Genomic DNA, 19,473 nt, shown 5'->3' on the forward strand with positions numbered 1-19,473 from the left:
GTCATTTTCCAGATTACAGAGTGGCGTCAGAACAGAACCCCCAACATAATCCGGGGACTGTCTGTGCCCATTAGTACAGGCAGTCCCTGGTTATCGGCGGGGGTTCTGTTCCCGACAGCGCGACAATAACTGAAAATCTCCGCTAACAGAAAATTGGCGATAATAGTGCCAATTCCTGGTTATCGGCACCGATATCCAGTTATTGGTGCTGATAACCGGGGATCAGCGCCGATAACCGGAGATCAGTGCCAATAACCGGGAATCGGTGTCGAAAATCTGGTTATTGTCGTCGCTAGACAAGCGCAGTAAAACCGGATCACCAATAACCGGGGACTGCCTGTATAACTATGGTATTTCTCCAAGATCCTTGTACTTCATCTCACTTTATTTTCTGGATCTTCTTTTCTTGTAGTCCAACCACTCAAACTCCCTATTATTACTGTGTTAAGCACTCTGTCCCAGTGCTTGGCTTTATATCCTGAATTTCCTTATTTAGTCATTAACTAGGTGCACTATGAAAAATTGTTTTAACATTTCCATCCAAGGTATTTTGAGATGATAATTCTTACATCCCACAATGTCAGATTATAAAGCCTAAATATTTTTTACATACATACCACCAAGGCCTTTAACTAAATAAATTGTAGGAGGCACCAAAGAAAAAGCTACTTTCTTAGTAAGAAATCTCACCATTTATATGTAATTTTTCCTGAGCGATGCCCTTTATTTTTAGTTGGCTTTCTAGTGTTTCCCACTTTAACCTTTAATTTTGTAACCAAACCATTAAGGTCTGAACTCTTGATTAATTGTTCTTTACTGCTTCTTTGAACATCTTCATGAAATTTTACTCCTTTCTTTGTTGAAGCAGTATTTAGCTCTGGTGAAGTGTTCCTACTGGATAATGATACTTCATCTGCAACGTTTGTTGAAGAAGCTCTCTCTGGTTCTGGGGAAAAGAAGTCTTTCCAGTCGATAGCAATGTTGCCAGCCTTCAGTGCCACAGGATGAGTATTACTGCTGCACAAACGAAGAATACCCCAAGGTTCATGCTTTGCTTGATCCTACATAGGAAATATTTACATTATTTTTTTAGATATTGTTAGGTCTACTTTTTAATCTTACAAGATTTGTCTTGGAAAAAATTTCCACTGATAATACTTAATATTTTAGCTAAAATAATGCCAAAATACATGTTACAGAGGCAACATAAAATATTTAAAATCTCCTATGAAGAAAATATTTTATCATGATACAAAATGACACTGCATCTTAAATTATGAACTGGCGAGCAATAACAGGATTTAATAAGTAATTCCTCTACTACTACCAAAAGTGTCTACTAAATATATAATTTTTAGAGTAAAAATTTTTTTAATACAAACTCATTTCTTTTGCATAGGCTATCTGTTTGAGCTTCACACCCCAAATCTTGGTAGAATAAAAATTTAGATGGCCTGTTACCCTCAGTACATTCATGTGGGAATATATGGCTCCCAAGTTGCAAACTGCATCACTTCTTGAATAATCTAAGTAGCTTTGACAGGACAGAGAGGCTTAAAGGAGTACAATTAAGGTCTGAATCAAAAAGTGTCTCTGAATTACATTTTTATCATACATTACTTTTATATATCCTCAATAGCAACTTACTACACACACTAGGAGGATAAGGCTGTGACTGAAGGAACCATTTGGAGTTCCTGGAAAGGAGAGAAGAACCCATAGCACAAATCTGGAACCTGCTGAGGGTTTTGTCATAATTTTCACTGCACATCTCTTTGATGATTACCACTGAGTGCATGAGGGAAAAAAGTCATAAATACTCTGCAAAAAATGCCATACACCAACAGTTTCCCATTCATTTTGAAAATTGATGCTTCACAGATTGCCAGTACACACATAAAAAAAAATATATATTCTTTTTAATATATGATTTTTACACTATGGTGACGTGTATCAAAGCATGGGACATGGCACCTCCCACAGTAAATTAATAATTAAAACTATCAAAAATGCAAATTTTGTCATGAAATTTTTTATAGATGTCAGCAACATGTTGAGCTTCTCTCTCTCTCTCTCTCTCTCTCTCTCTCTCTCTCTCTCTCTCTCTCTCTCTCTCTCTCTCTCTCTCTCTCTCTCTCTCTCTCTTTTGCTTAAGCATGATGATTTTATGATGAGTTAATATCCTTTAATAAAATGTGAAAAAAGGCATAAAAGTGAGACAACACAGTATTTTTAACAACCACAAAAGTTCTAAAGAAGTCAAACACCCACCTACCCTCTCCATCCATCCCACACAGCCTTCCCCCCTACCACCATTTCTCTGCCAGTGGGCAAGGTTACTCAAACTTCTCTCTACCCAAGGTAGCATTGCCAACCACTCCCTTCCCATCCCGCCCAACCATAACACCCCTCCCCTCCCATCCTGCCCAACCATCACACCCCCTTGCCTCCTATCGCAGACAACCATCACATCTCTCCTCCTGTAGGAGGGTAGTGCCATCTGTGCACCTCACCTCGTGCACTGTAGGCATTACTTAACATTCTTTGCAGCATCCCTTTGGGCCCTACCTCCAGCCCCCTTTATCCCTTTTATTGTACCTCCGTTCATACTCTCTTTCTTCCATCTTACTTTCCACCCTCTCCTAATAATTGATTCTTAGTGCAACTGCGAGGTTTTCCTCCTGTTCCACCTTTCAAACCTTTTTACTGTTTCCCTTCCAGTGCTGAATGACCTCAGAGGTCCCAGTGCTCAGCCTTTGGTCTGAATTTCATGTTCAAATCATTCTATCACACCCCTCCCACCCTGAAAACCTTTTCCCAACCTCCGACCCGCCAAAACCCTTTCCTGGTCTGTTTATACCTGCAAGCAGTGTTACCAACACTTCTTTATGCCTGTGCAGCTTTACCAACCATCAGAGTACAGTTTTTGAAAATTTCGTGAACTGTTTATTTATTACACATATATCTCGGGTGGATGGGTGCCAGCTGCTTGTGAATAATGTCAAGTTGTGGATAACGTAAATGCAGATAATGGAAGGGTTACTGTAATAATAATAATAATACAGTATACTGGTAGAGGCTGATTGTGGGTTGCCATGATAGCCTACTGAGTGAGAGGACTGATAACTTCTAGCTCTGGAACCACCAGAAAATTCAGTCATCTGCCAATGCCACGATTTTTCACAGGCAAAATCAATACAATGGATTCAAGTGTTGTTAACTGAGGATTCCTGAAGCTGAATGAAAATGAAAATTGGGCTGCAATCAATCAGCCAAAATGATTGCAGATCTTTTTGAAAAGTTTGTTCACCAATAACAATCTTTTATAGAATAAAAGGAAGCACTTCTGTTTAGAATACCATCAGACCTACATAAAAAAAGTCTTCTGAAAAAATTGGGAAAAAAGTCTTTGAATACAAGTTTTTATACAAACCAACTCATCATCAATACCCTTGAACTGTGTAGGTTGCATCTGTGTGCACAAAGCCAAAAAAAAAAAAGTTCCAACATTCATGCTCAGCCAACTTGGTAATACTTGGTATACATATTGATGCTCTTCATTCTACTCTCCCAATCTCCATCTGTTAGAGTGGGGAAGAGATAAGAGAATCAGTGTTTATGATGAATGAGTCTGTATAAAAATTTTTTGAGTTTATGATGAATGGGTTTATACAAAAACTTGTTTTATTGTAAAAGCCACTTGTTATCACACAGACAACTATTATAAATGAACCTGAATTGCTATTTTAAAGGAAGGACAAAGCAGATTACTCCAAGAAGGAAGACATTCCTACCAGAAGTTCATCAGAAGGAAAGCATCTCCAGACTCTGGACATTCCCATAAGCAATTCTAAAGAAGGACAGCTCAATGCACAAGGGGGCATAAGCAGTGAAGTCAGGTAAAAAATTCCCCCTCCTTCAAACGTCTGAAGAATATAAGGAAGAGTGCGATGACTGTTGTAACCCCATACTTAAGGCAAGGCCATGGCTAGCCATGCTGATAAGCCACAAAGAATGAAAAATCAATATCAATAAGACTAACTTTACAAGGAAAAGCTCTGGCAAAGAGCATGGCCATGTCCAGTACCAGTCCCACAGATGGCCGGGGGCCACTGACTGATAAAATAACCAGAGCTGACAAAAGAGTGTAACCTACTGAGCCCATCAATGATTTACAAGCCTGGAGCAGTAGAGCAGTATGTATAAGAACAAAACATCACCAAAAGATACATCTCCAGACCCACAGAAGGCAGTGCAAGAAGAACAAAATGAAGGCTATTACAACACATTGTGGCCTAAAACATGGCCCAAATGGTCTAAAAAGTGACATATTCAACAAAGAATCATAGGTTCAACCATGAAGGTGACCGAGAGCCAAGATAAAGCCCCAACTTTGAAATCTCTAAAACTCTAGTAACATAATATTAAATAGAAAAGCTGAAAAGCATGATTATTCCATTAAACAAGGCCACATTAAGAAATGGAGCCAGGAAGTAGAATAATCCTACTAGTTGAGAGAGAGAGAGAGAGAGAGAGAGAGAGAGAGAGAGAGAGAGAGAGAGAGAGAGAGAGAGAGAGAGAGAGAGAGAGAGAGAGAGAGAGAGAGAGAGAGAGAGAGAGAGAGAGAGAGAGAGAGAGAGAGAGAGAGAGAGAGAGAGAGAGAGATATGGGGGTGGGGGCAAGTAAATCATAACTCATAGAAGGCCTCTATGAATCAGATATGTTAATGTTTACAGCCTTAAATGTTACCCAACTATGAGAAAAGAGCTGTGGCAAAAGAGTTACCTCAGACATTCCCAACAAATGCCTCATTAACTGACAATATTAACTAGACAACCCCACACATGAAGAAACATAAGGATGCTGGGATGAGGCTGACACTTGCTATCCATATTCAACCTCCATTAAAGTTTCCAGAGCAGAATTTTCCATAATCATAATTATTTCAGAGTTTTCACTGTAAAGTCCATTTTCATAGAAGGAAATCTGAAACTTCCTAAGAGAAAAAAAGGCCTGTCTACAATCTGTCTGATAAGCAGCTGAGGTGCAAGGTTTCCGTGGCTTTGATGCCTAACATAGGTAATCAGTGCACTGGGGCAGTGCCTCTCAGCTGCCATCCTCTAAGCCCCTAGTGATGGCAACTGGTCAGGGATCTGGGGAGATAAAAAGCTCAAAATAATCTTATTTCTCACAACCAGCGCTCAATCCAAAACCATGCATTACTCCTGCCATCCTAATAAAAGCATAATCATTAGGGCTATAATGCTCTCTACTAATCCAACAATCGTTTTCTGAAACTCTGGCCAAAGTGCCATCGTCTGGACACCATCTACCCTACTACTTGAGTGCCTACCATATCAGAAAAAATAACTTTTTCCCATCAGTCTCTGTATTTCATCACTCACTTCTGCTTCACACTGCAATTTCATTATATCTATCATCATCTTGCTGATATGCTGGATCATCATCATCTTTATCATCAATATCCAATGACCCTATGCCTTCCAAGATATAACTGTCGTCACTCTCATCATTTTCACTATCTGAGTCTGCAAATCCTCTATCTTCTGTTTAAACTACAATTGGCAAGTTATTTCCTCCATGTCAATGACTTTTTGGGCACTTAATGCCTAACATTCAGGTAGATTAATGGATTTATGGTTACTAAAATTGGCATCACAATGTCTAGGTTATTGATGCCACAATGAAATTAAATAAGAAACAAAAAATCTTAAAGGAATTTCAAATAATAAATATCTAAAAAATATATAAAAAAATATACAGTGTATCTGCAAATAAATACTATATGCTATACAAAAAAACACACATATTGTATATGTATATGATCTAAACTTTGTTGAGGAGGCCTGCCTCCCTAACAAGGATACATAACTGCTCTATATCGCAACTTTCTCGAGAATCATAGCAAGGATAAAATATATCGCAATCTTTCTCGAGAATCATAGCAAGGATAAAATGTACATCTCTGTCATGGCCCCATGAGAGGAACCTAAGTCTTAGATCCCCAAGACTAGGACATTCAACCAGCAAATGTCTAACAGTCAAGGAGACAATACAGTCATTGCAGAATGGAGGGCTTTCATCTGACATCAAGAACTCATGAGTGAGTCTTATCTGTCCAATCCTTAGCCTGCACAACATCATTTCTACCATTTCTAGTATCCTTGGCATATGGAGATATGACCAAGAAGATACTAATAACATAATACTGCATATTTTGTGATTTGTTTCAATATTTTTCTTAAGGGACTGCAAAAGTTTTTAATTTTCTGACCTACAAGATGAAATACATCCCTAAGGTAGCAAGCATCTCCTGGGTTGTGGAGAGGTGACTGGTGACTTAGCAAGTTGATCAGCTTGCTCATTCCCCAGAAACCCAACATGGGAAAGCACCCAGCAAATATTTACTTCTTTACAACTTTTTACGAAAAACAGCCATTCCAATACCTCTAAAATCAGTGGGTGTGAAAAGTTAAAAGATTCTAAAGACTCAAGAACATTTCTTGAGTCAAAATATACAGTAAAACTTTCCATTCAGAGTTAAAATTTCCTTCATGGCCTTTAAAACTGCACACAGTTCTCTTGTAAAAACAGAGGCAACAGATTATAAACCCCAGCTTCTTTCTATATTACGAAAGACCACTCCAAAGCCGACACCAGCATCTGACTTTGAGCCATCTGTGAAAAATGCAACAGAGTTATCATGCTGGGATGAATGATCTAACAACATTGATTGCTTCATTGGATCTTTCTGCTTTCATCGAATTAAAATAGCTACAGCATTTTACCTCTGGAAGGTTCCAGGGGGTGGGGGCTAACTGAATATCTAGCTGATCAAGTCTCCACCCTTCACTGTTTAATTGACTCTTTATACAATTTACTCTAAATGCAAATGGTTGGGGGTTGCTTGGGGTAATTTTCATAAAAATTCTAATGCCTTCCATTTCTGACATAAATGCTGTTTAAGGGGAGTGCCGACGCCATAATGCCCCATTATCAAGTAAATGACTGTTTTTACCTTATTACTGAATGGATTTGCTTCAAATTTTTACTGCTTATTTTACAACTAATAATGAAAATTCTCTCATGGGGGAATTTAGAAGCTCTACCTCTTAAGTTCATTTGTTTTGCAGTTGAAAAAAATCATGATGTGACTTTTAAAAAATAATAAGCAAAATTAAAAGTTGCACAGAAAAGTGATTTTCCCAATGACAAAATAAAGAAATAAAGATATGTAGTTATCCAACACACTGTAAACGTTTCATTGAATTTGGTTTAGTCTTCTTGGAGAAATAAACATTTAGTTTTTTAAAAAATAATTTTTGAGAAAACAGCAAAACAAAAAAATTTTTGGACTTTCAAAAATCCTGAGAGAATCAGGACATCTTGAGCAAGTTATCCCTCTATCATTACCCATTTTCTTTGACACGTCCCACAGAGAGAATGGGATATATTAGTGGATGACAATTATTTTTGAATAAATTTTTTCCATACTTGTTTTACACGCTTTTTTTTTACAAATGTGTTGTTCATTGTGCCAGTACATGCTTAACTGTTATCAACACTTTGCAATCTGGGTATTCGGGAGGAGGGCCACATGGAATGTTCATTAAGTGTCCATGTGTCAAACGAGTATGGCCTATTCGAAGACGCGTCAGAATTATTTGTGTATGTGTCTCTCTCTCTGATATGACGAACTCCATTTTCCAACACTGGATTTTATCTCTTTTAATTTATTATTTTCAGGTTCTTCATTCCATATATTTTGTCATTTACTTACAATGATTGTTTTTATATATCTTATATAGTCACTAATAGGGATGTCTACATTTGCTCTTGTCATGTGGACTGCTTCTTTAGCTGCTTTATCAGCCTCTTCATTTCCCTTAATCCCCACATGGGCAAGGATCCAACATATTTCAACATTTTTTCCCTTATTATACAATTATGGAGTGAAAGCTTAACCCTTAAACGCCGAGCCTCTATTTACAAAAATGTCTCCTGTATGCCGGAGGCGTTCGGAAGTTAGCGCCGAAGCGGAAAAAAAGTTTTTTTCAAAAAATCACAGCACACTTAGTTTTTAAGATTAAGAGTTCATTTTTGGCTCATTTTTTTGTCATTGCCTGAAGTTTAGTATGCAACCATCAAAAATGAAAAAAATATCATTATCATATATAAATATTGAAATATATGACAGCGGAAAAAAAAATTTTCATATATAATTGTATACAAATCACGCTGTGAGCAAAACGGTTAAAGATAACAGGTTATTTGTTTTTTCTTTGTATTGTACACTAAATTGCGATGCTTTTGGTATATAACAAATTGTAAAACGATCAAAGTAACACAGAAAAAATACTATCACAAAATGATGCATGAATTCGTAACGAGCGGACGTAAAAAAATGTTTTTTTTTAAATTCACCATAAATCGAAATATTGTGCTAGAGACTTCCAGTTTGTTGAAAAATGAAGCCAATTGATTGAATATTACTAGACTGTAAGTGTTTTAGCTTACAATTGCAGTTTTCGACCATTTCGGTCGAGTTAAAGTTGACCGAAAGTAGAATTTTTTCTATTTATCGTGATTTATATGAAAATATTTCAAAACTGATAAAAGCTACAACCATGAGTTATTTTCTGTTGTATTGTACATGAAATTGCGCACATTTTCATATATAAAACTTTATGTAACGACTAATATAAACGGTGCAAACATTACGACAACGTGTGAAAAGAATTTCTGGCGCGGACGTAAGGAAAAAAGTTTTTAAAAATTCACCATAAATCGAAATATTGTGCTAGAGACTTCCAATTTGTTGCAAAATGAAGGTAAATGATTGAATATTACTAGAATGTAAGAGTTTTAGCTTACAATTGCGTTTTTCGACCATTTCGGTCGAGTTAAAGTTGACCGAAGGTTGAAATTTTGGCAGTTATCGTGGTTTATATGAAAATATTTCCAAACTGATAAAAGCTACAACCATGGGTTGTATGTTGCTGTATTTTACATGAAATTGCGCACATTTTCATATATAAAACTTTATGTAACGGCTAATATAAAACAGTGCAAAACTTACGACAAAATGACAAAAGAATTTCTGAAATTTTCGCCGAAAGCGAGTTACCAAGCGGGCGTAAGGAAAAATTTTTCAAAAATTCACCATAAATCGAAATATTGTGCTAGAGACTTCCAATCTGTTGCAAAATGAAGGTAAATGATTGAATATTATTAGAATGTAAGAGTTTTAGCTTACAATTGTGTTTTTCGACCATTTCGGTCGAGTCAAAGTTGACCGAGGTTGAAATTTTTTGTAGTCGACGTACAGTACGTCCACTTGGCACCCAACAGACAATTTTAGTCGACGTATGATACGTCCAGTAGGCGTTTAAGGGTTAACATGTTGTACAATATTATTTTTTTATTATAGCTTTGAATGGCTTCTATAGCGCTTCTGGAGTCACAATAAATCACAAAATTATTACATGAGGCTTCTCTAATAATTTTTATGGCTGATGCTATTGCACATACCTCAGCTGTTAATACCAAGGCATTATCTGGTAGAGAGAACTAATACCTTTTGTCTGGGGATACTGCAGCATATCCCACTCCGTATTGTGACTTAGATCCATCAGTGTATATTATCAAATGTGGACCTTTTCGGATTATATGTTCTACTGTATGTTGTCTATGGTATTCTGGAGTACATGAATAACTTTTTGATAAATATTTTAAGTGTGTACAAATTCTCATTTTATTCATTGTCCAGGGAGGAGATAATTTTAATATTAAAGGTAACTGTATATTTATAATTAGCGACTCAAACAATCTTCTAGCTCTAATTGGGAAAGGAGGTGGATGATTGCTTATAAACACATCTCTTAATCCAAATAATTTTTTGGTTGGAGAATCATTTGTCTGAATTCTCAGGACACTCTTCATTGTTACTAGCTCTCTCTGTCTCTCAGAGAGAGAGAGAGAGAGAGAGAGAGAGAGAGAGAGAGAGAGAGAGAGAGAGAGAGAGAGAGAGAGAGAGAGGAGAATCATTTGTCTGAATTCTCAGGGCACTCTTCATTGTTACTAGCTCTCTAGAGAGAGAGAGAGAGAGAGAGAGAGAGAGAGAGAGAGAGAGAGAGAGAGAGAGAGAGAGAGAGAGAGAGAGAGAGACACGTTGGTGATGATCGAAAAGCTCCTGAACATATTCTGAAGCCTGAACATATTCTAAGGCCTTCATTATGCATCTGATGCCAAGCCATACATTTTGCTTACATAATCAATGACAGACAGCACTGTTGCTTTATACAGTAAAGTAAGGGTATGTCTATCAGCTCCCCAAGTAGTGTCTGATAGTTTTTTGATTAGGTTTAATGCTTTTTTACATTTTGATTTCATGGATGTTATGTGGGGTTTCCAGTTCAAGTGAGTATCAAATACTAATCCCAAAACTTATGCTGTTTTGCCAACTGGTATGGAATGATTTCTGATTTTTAAATCTATTTCTTCACCTTTTTTCCACTTTTTATTTTTAAAAAACATTATTGCTTGAGTCTTTCATATTGAAAATCTGAAGCCCTGCAGATGAGGCCCATTCATCTATTTTTTATCATAGTTTTATTAATAATTCGCTCTGCGTGTTTTATGCGAGAAGCTGAATAATATAAGGCAAAATCATCCATATACAAGTTACTTTTAATTCTGAAAGATAGATTATTACTGATACAGTATCATTTATTGCTACGGCAAACAGTGTGCCACTAAGGACACTTCCTTGTGGAATACCATTTTCAAGTGGAAACGTACTTGCTAATACATCATCAATTCTCACTTGAAAAGTGTGATTTGTCAGAATGTTTTTGATAAACCTAGGTAAACATCCATGGATGCTGTTTTTATGTAATGTTTTTAATATTGCATATCTCCATGTAGTGTCATATGCCTTTTCAATGTCAAAAAAGATGGCTATAGTTCAAATCCTTTTCGTATGTGGTCTTCCAAGTTAGACAGAGAATCCAGTGTAGATCTGTTACACTGTGACCCAAACTGAGTGGGAGTCAAAATTTTATTTTCTCAAATGTGCCATGTTAGTTGAGCATTTACCATTTTCTCTATTAATTTGCATAAACAACTTGTTTAAGATATTGGTCTGCAATTGTTTACATTACTGGGATCTTTTCCAGCTTTGGGGATAGGAATAATTATAGCCATTCATCTGGAAATAAATTTCGAAGCCATAAGTGGTTATACAACTCTAATAAGTATGCCTTTGCCAAAGGTGCTATGGCAGACCATTTCAAACAAATTCTGTCACCTCCAGGGGCAGATTTATTCCTATTCAACAGAGCATATTCCAACTCTTCCATATTACATTTTCTATTATATATCATCTTCTATTGTTTCAAAATTTATTGTTATTAATTCTTTACTATTTTTCTTTGTGCAGAAATGCTCATCTAAATTATTATCACTACTTACTTTTGCTAAATTTTCTCCTATTACATTACTTATTTCTTTAGGATCAAGTATTCTTTTCCCCTCTTTTATTATGGCATGTCTAGGTGGTGTAACATGGGTACCGTTTATTTTCCTGAATTTTTTCCATATTTTTTGCATGGGAGTATTATTAGAGAGATCTAATACATATTTCCTCCATGAAATGATTCTTCCTTGAATTACTTCTCTTTTAAATTTTGCTGATATTTTGTTATACAGAGGTTTTAATGTATCAATTTCTAATAATAATATAGTCATTTTTTGTAAAGCTCCTTCTAGTATCGGTAATGTTTTGTTTATTTTACTGGGCTTTTTATTCAAATTATCTAATCGTCTTCCAATTTGGTGTTTTATTTTTATTAATTGTTAGTTTTTCAGACCACCATGGGACTTTGTGTTTTGTTGGAAGAGATTTGGATTTTGGTATTGCTTTTCAGCAGCATTTTTAATGAAATCAACAAGAAATTTATTAGTTTCATTATGGTCTTTTAAATATTCAAATGGTGGGATATTCCTAGTGTGGAATTCATATTGCTCCCAATCTGCTTTATAAATGTTATATTGAGGGATATGCTTGGTGGGTTTATTTGGTAATAATGAAATTAATATTGGGAAATGGTCACTTGTATGCAAGTCGTCAACTGTGCTCGAATCCAATCTGTCAACTGTTTGTTGTACATACAGTTAAGTCGATTGAGGAAAATGTTCCATGTGTTTTAGAAAAATATGTGCTGGTTTCGTTATCATTTATACACACGTCATATGAATCTATGAATTCTATTTTACTTCCTGCTCTATTTGAGTCTGTACAATTACAGTCCCACACTGGGTTGTAAGCATTAAAATCACCTACTATTAATGTAGGTTCCTTAGCCTTATTAACCCTTGAACACCTATTGGACGTATCATACGTCGACTAAAATTGTCCGTTGGGTGCCGAGTGGAAGTACCGTACGTCGACTACAAAAAATTTCAACCTTCAGTCAACTTTGACTCGACCGAAATGGTCGAAAAACGCAATTTTAAGCTGAAACTCTTACATTCTAGTAATATTCAATTATGTACCTTCATTTTGCAACAAATTGGAAGTCTCTAGCACAATATTTTGATTTATGGTGAATTTTTGAAAAAACTTTTTCTTACGCACGGGCAGCTCAGCGAAAAATTTCATAAATTCTTTCGTCATTTTGTCGTAATTTTTGCACTGTTCTATATTAGCCGTTACATAAAGTTTTACATATGAAAATGTGTGCAATTTCATGTACAATACAACAAAATACAACCCATGGTTGTAGCTTTATCAGTTTGGAAATATTTTCATATAAACCACGATAACTGCCAAAATTTCAACCTTCGGTCAACTTTGACTCGACCGAAATGGTAAAAAAACGCAATTTTAAGCTAAAACTCTTACGATCTAGTAATATTCAATCATTTACCTTCATTTTGCAACCAAATATTGAGTATTACAGTAAAATATGAATAAAAAACGATAATTATATAATTCATAATTTACACAACCAACCTAATAAAATTTATGACTTTGACAAACTTAAAGAATTACTTAACCCTTTAACGCCGAAGCCCTATTTACAAAAACGTCTCCCATATGCCGGCGGCATTCGGTGAGTTAGCGCCGAAGCAGAAAAAAAGTTTTTTCAAAAATCACAGCACGCTTAGTTTTAAGATTAAGAGTTCATTTTTGGCTCTTTTTTTGTCATTGCCTGAAGTTTAGTATGCAACCATCAGAAATGAAAAAAATATCATTATCATATATAAATATTGGAATATATGACAGCGAAAAAAAACTCGTATATAATTGTATACAAATCGCTGTAAGCAAAACGCGGTTAAAGCTAATGAGTTAATTTTTTTAGTTATATTGTACACTAAATTGCGATGATTTTGGTATATAACAAATTTTAAAACGATCAAAGCAACACAGAGAAAATATTATCACAAAATGATGCATGAATTAAACGCGGACGTAAAAAATGTTTTTAAGAAATTCACTATAAATCGAAATATTGTGCTAGAGACTTCCCGTTTGTTAAAAAATGAAGCTAATTGATTGAATATTACTAGACTGTAAGTGTTTTAGCTTATAATTGCAGTTTTCGACCATTTCGGTCGAGTTAAAGTTGACTGAAAGTGGAATTTTTTCTATTTATCGTGATTTATATGGAAATATTTCAAAACCGATAAAAGCTAAAACCATGAGTTATTTTTGTTGTATTGTACATGAAATTGCGCACATTTTCATATATAAAACTTTATGTAACGACTAATATAAAGCGGTGCAAATATTACGACAACGAGACGAAAGAATTTCTGAGATGTTAAACCGAGTTACCGCACAGACATAAGGAAAATGTTTTTAAAAAATTCACCATAAATCGAAATATTGTGCTAGAGACTTCCAATTTATTGCAAAATGAAGTTAAACGATTGAATATTACTAGAATGTAAGAGTTTTAGCTTACAATTGCGTTTTTACCATTTCGGTCGAGTTAAAGTTGACCAAGGTTGAAATTTTGGCAGTTATCGTGATTTATGTGAAAATATTTCAAAACTGATAAAAGCTACAACCATGAGCTATCTTCTGTTGTATTCCAATTTGTTGCAAAATGAAGGTACATGATTGAATATTACTAGAATGTAAGAGTTTTAGCTTACAATTGCGTTTTTCGACCATTTCGATCGAGTCAAAAGTTGACCGAAGGTTGAAATTTTTGTAGTCGACGTGACGGTGCGCCCACTTGGCACCCAACAGACAATTTTAGTCGACGATGATACGTCCAGTAGGCGTTTAAGGGTTAATCATGTTATGGGCAAACCAAATAGAATGCTGAGAGCCCTATCCCTAGAACCAGATCACCCTGGAATCTGTGGTCCAGTCCTAATGAATAGTTCCAGCTTTGAGAGATCAATCTGATATCTCTCAGGTCTGAACATTGTTGGGTAGTTGATGGTCCTACCACCATTCCCACTACTGTATTTAGCTTCAGATATAAACCCAATCCCAGCTATATCTTTTCCTATTTATCAGGTCCAATAAATTTTACAAAAAATGGAAAATTCCACAAAATTAGTCCAAAGAAATATATAATACAGGCAGTCCCCAGTTATCGGCGGGGTTCCGTTTCCGAAGGTGTGATGATAACCGAAATCATCACTAACCGAAAATCGGCGATTTTGGCACTTTTTTGGCGATTTTCAGGGGTTATCAGCGCCGAAAAGCGCTGATTTTCAGGTATCAGCACCTCTGTTAGGTATGTATCGGCGCCAATACCCAATTATCGGCGATTTTCGTCACTAGACAAGCGCCATAAAACCGGATCGCTGTTAACCGAGCCCGCCATTAACCTGGGACTGCCTGTAGTATATGAGACTCTTGGACTCAAACCCGGGAACAAATTCCTGGGGTTCAAGAGTTCCCTCACCACGCCAAGGTGGTCCCATATTGAGGGGGTTCATTCTATGTAATGTTCTGAGCTTTGGTTACCTACATTAATTTCATACAGATGCTTAAATCTGATAATCTGAGAATTTCATTCTATAGTTAGAATTCACTTATATTTAATACAAAGGGTCATAGTAGGTTTTGGTGATAACCTCTGGTTCAAATATCAATAAGTTAAAATAGTTCTGGTAACTTAAAAATGTTCTAGTGATCTGCTAATTATTGATTGGTCTGGGACCCAGTCTTATACTCGATGCAGCGTTACAATAGTCCCATGGACTAATTAGGTATCACTTTCTAAGCCATCCTCTCCTTTTTCCTCTTAACACTTACCAATTACACAAAAATCTGACCAACATTTCTCATTTCTTGATCATCTGCTTGAATTTGATTGGGTTGGAAAACTTCATGAAATATTAACCCTTAAGGGACAGATTTATCCTCAGTGTGAAGTAAAACTGGTTTGAGGAGGTGGACGGATTGAGCTTCAGTGTGAAGCAGAATTACGCACCACTGTTATGGTAATAATGATTCGAAACAAAGGTGCCAATACTTCTATATGCTATAAATTCACTAATGGCAACTTTTATACAGAGTGAGAGTTAGGCCAGTATCAGTAATGCTTGTGACTTCAAGGGGGAAGGTACTGCATCTCTCTCTCTCACATGAGTCTTTTTGTAAATTTGCTTGTAAATATACATAGGGGTGGCTGTTGTTTTTTGTTTTTGTCTTTTATGATATGTCGGTTGTAAATGTAATTTTACAAAGAAAATTGCATAGAAATATTAGAAAAAGCATGTAAAAGTAAAAAAAAGTTACTGAATCTTCCTTCTTGTAAACTTACATGAATATTTTACAACAAATATGCAAAAAATTTCTTACTGCTTTTATTTCTTATCTGTTTTGATATTGTGTGAGCAGTAAAAATCAATGGGGCTAAAAGCAAAAGTTCAATAGGTAAAATGCGAATCTTTATACATTTAAAGGGCTTACCAAACTTGTGGCTTGTCTGAGAATTCATTACTACTGCTTATAATTAACAACCACTCACCATTAGTGCAAAACACTGGCATAAATAACAGAAAGTACTGACATAACTGAATTTAGAAACAGCTAGCTGATGTTAGTTGCTATGAATAACTTTGAAAAACAGCTGCTGACTGATGTTGGAAATGGAATATAGAATTTCGGCCAAAGGCCAAGTGCTGGGACCTATGAGGTCAAAGGAAAACTGACAGTAAGAAGGTCTGAAAGGTGTAACAAGAGGAGCCTTGCAGTTACACTATGAAACAATTGTTAGAGAGGGTGGAAAGTCAAGTGGAAGCCAGAAAATATGAACGAAAGTACAGTAAAAGGAATGAAAGAGGTTGCAGCTTGGGGCCGAAAGGAGGCTGCAAAGACTCTTAAATAATGCCAACAGTGCACTACAGCACTACATGAGATGCACTGACAGCACTATCCCCCTGCAGGGGATGACTGATGTTAGTTACCACAACTAAGACACATTAATTATATAAGAATTATATTGCAACTGTCAACTTGTTAAAATTTTGCATATTTTCAAGATGGTTTCCATAAATAAAAGTAAAATAAATTATTATTCGTCCTCCATGCAATGGAGAATGTGTTAAGAAAGTATGTCACTAAATTTAATGTTGTAGCTATGGCTAAAGAAACAAATAATGTTTCATTTAGTAACAAATGGAAGTCATGATGGTCAAATACAATCAGCTGATGATTTTAAGAAGTAAACAATACCAAAGTGCAAATGGTGCATGATTACTACTGTATATTCATATCCTATAATATGATAATGTGACAATATGTGAAATATAACTGAAAGAGTCCCTCTCTCTCTCTCTCTTTCTCAGGTTAAGAATCTGATTCAGAAAGTCATGATACAAGAGTATACATAATATATATAACACATGAATTTTAACACTAAGTGGAACTATACACAGCATTACATTATGATGATGCTCTAACCTCCACAAAAAATTTCCAATTTTAGAGCTTTTTGGTTTTAGAATTTCAGACAAAGGATTGTGAACCTGTATTAGGCTAGGTAGTAATACCCATCTGGGGCAAAATTTTCCTGTGGGAGGGTTCACCTTTGCATCAAGATCCAGAGATAATCTTTCGTGTCATTTTTTTGGAAAAAGTGTACATCTTATTTGCCATTAAATACAGCAATCTTTACACAGCTGACTTTGTACTGTCCACCAAGGTTCAATAACTGGTACAATCACTTACATGGATGACATCATTTCACCTTGAAGTTCACCTACTGGTTAAAAATTCATATTCATGAACCATAAGAGCAAAAACTATATTCCATTCCCAACATAAATGTCCCACAGGAAATCTGTTTAATGCTTTGGTTAATTTAAACTTTTGAATCTGTAGAAGAAATTTAAAATTCAATGCAATGGTTTATTTCACACAGAAGCCTGACAAAAACCACATTAACAAAGCAATCCTAAATCTTTGAAAGATGTACCAAAAACTTGTTGAGGAAAAAAATTCAAGTAAAAAAACAAAAGTAAAAAGATAGATAAACAAGAGAAGGTATTGCATGAAGTAACTCATGCTCTGAAAGACAAAATATCACTACAACAAAAAATAAATACTGCTTCACCAAATGCAACTTCACTGCTAAAAAAAACACCTTTAAAATTATTGGAACATTGTCACTATCCCATAGAATACTTTCAAAGTAAAAATTCTCCTTAGATGAAGACTATTCATTCACATGCAATTACATACGTACAGAGTAGGAATAAAAATTAACTCACCAAAGATTCTAGGCCTTCTAGGAGATATCGGGCATTGGTAATTTCTGTGGTGAGCCTTTCCAATTCTTCAAAAGTGACATTTCGGCTTACATTGAGGTCCCGTTCAAGGGGATTCTGTCAAGAATTAAAAGCTATATTTGAAAACAGTCAAGACTAATTTCCTGTACTTCCTTAATCCTTAAATGTTGAGTGCAGACACTACGCCTCTCAAGTTGAAGAGATCATTTCAATATTCTTTACTCTGTGATTTTACTTATTCTGTCAATTTTGTTTATAAGTCTTCTATTACGAAAATGTGTATGCAGATATACAAGCAAAATAGATGATATTTTACTAATATTAACTGTGCATAAACTAATTTTTCCATCAAATAAAGACCTTCTATCTTATGTATGTTTACAGGTATGGGTACAGTATTTAGGATAAAAAATTTTTAAAAGACTGATTACGAAATTAGAGGTTTTGATAACCTAAATAAAAACATATCTATAGTCCAGGAAGAATCCTTGTCAGTCCGTCCTCCGATTTCCCTCCCTCTTCTCCCACAAGTTACTTTTGCTATGTCCACGGATCCAAATCCACCACTGATCCCTTGTATTGAAATCAAAGTCTGGCCTTCGCATCAAGACGTCTCGTCTCCAGGACAAAGGTACAGATGAAATTGGAATTGTTCAATGCACATTCTTTTACTATATTTCTTATTGCTCTCATATTCACTCCTTTGCAATGTCCTTAGGAGCCTAAGTGAAGTGGTATAATTTAATTGTGTAACGTAACGCATAAGTATTTATCTAGTTTACATTTTATTGTTCTTTGAATGATTTCCCTCTCAGCCTTAAGCATTCCCAAATTGAACGTGTTAAGTGTTTTGCAATCAAGTTACAGTGTGATTTGTATTGCAGAATATGTGATTGTGACGCTATGTGCCAACCTGTTTTCTATGGTGCCCTTTCCCTATCGTCCGACTTTGAGAACATTCCTTCAAGATTTGACATCTGAAGATATACTTAATTATTGTTACCCGCTGCAAGATTCTGTTTAATCTTAAGATATTTTGGAGGGTCTTATATCATATTTGATTTGATTTGCTGGTGGCACTATTTGGTTTTGTGGTTTATTGTAATTACAGTGCCACAGAGCTGGTGATTAAGTTCCTGTGTACATTTCTTCTGATTTGTGTAACATACATGTTCAAGATTTCATGCCATACATTTTGAATTAATTTTGCAGGAAAAGCGCTCAAATTATTTCCATGGGCCATAAATGACTCATGGCAACTCTTAACCCAACTCTAATAGCTAGTCTACAGGAAAGAGCGAGTTCAGTTTGTCATGAGATGTCACAGAGGAATGTTGTCCAAAATTCCCATCCAATGATTTCTTGTAAATATTTTACAATAAATATACTCAAATTTGTTACTGATTTTAGTTCTTATCTGTTATGATATTGTGTGAGCTGTAATTATAATTTTACAAAATAAAATTTAAAAAAAATATTAGAAAAAAAACACTTATAACTTGGTAAAATTAGCCTATTTTTATGACTGTCATTTGGAAAAGAGGCCTCACATAGGGTTGGAAATATTCACTTTCAACTTCCCCTGGAAGGTACAGAAAATTTTTTAGAATTTTTTTTCTTATACCAGGTGCATATGGATAGCTTCCTCTTTCCACTCATGAGTTTTTTTTTTTATTAGCCATCCTT

At 35.5% G+C, this 19,473-nt stretch overlaps 1 protein-coding gene across 1 annotated transcript in view; it reads right to left on the reverse strand.

The window, feature by feature from the left end:
- Positions 1–337: 337 nt before the first annotated feature.
- The window catches only part of LOC136854164 (poly(A) RNA polymerase, mitochondrial-like), a 133,890-nt gene continuing 114,754 nt past the window's right edge, over positions 338–19,473 (reverse strand). Inside the window, exons 10-11 of the mRNA XM_067130435.1 lie at positions 17,770–17,883; positions 338–1,061 (exon numbers count right to left, since the gene is read on the reverse strand). Of these exons, the coding sequence (XP_066986536.1) occupies positions 687–1,061; positions 17,770–17,883 (489 nt within the window). The 3' untranslated portion in view covers positions 338–686. The remainder of the gene's footprint in view (positions 1,062–17,769; positions 17,884–19,473) is intronic.

Source organism: Macrobrachium rosenbergii, chromosome 3 (assembly GCF_040412425.1).
Source record: "Macrobrachium rosenbergii isolate ZJJX-2024 chromosome 3, ASM4041242v1, whole genome shotgun sequence".
Taxonomy (NCBI): Eukaryota; Metazoa; Arthropoda; class Malacostraca; order Decapoda; family Palaemonidae; genus Macrobrachium; species Macrobrachium rosenbergii.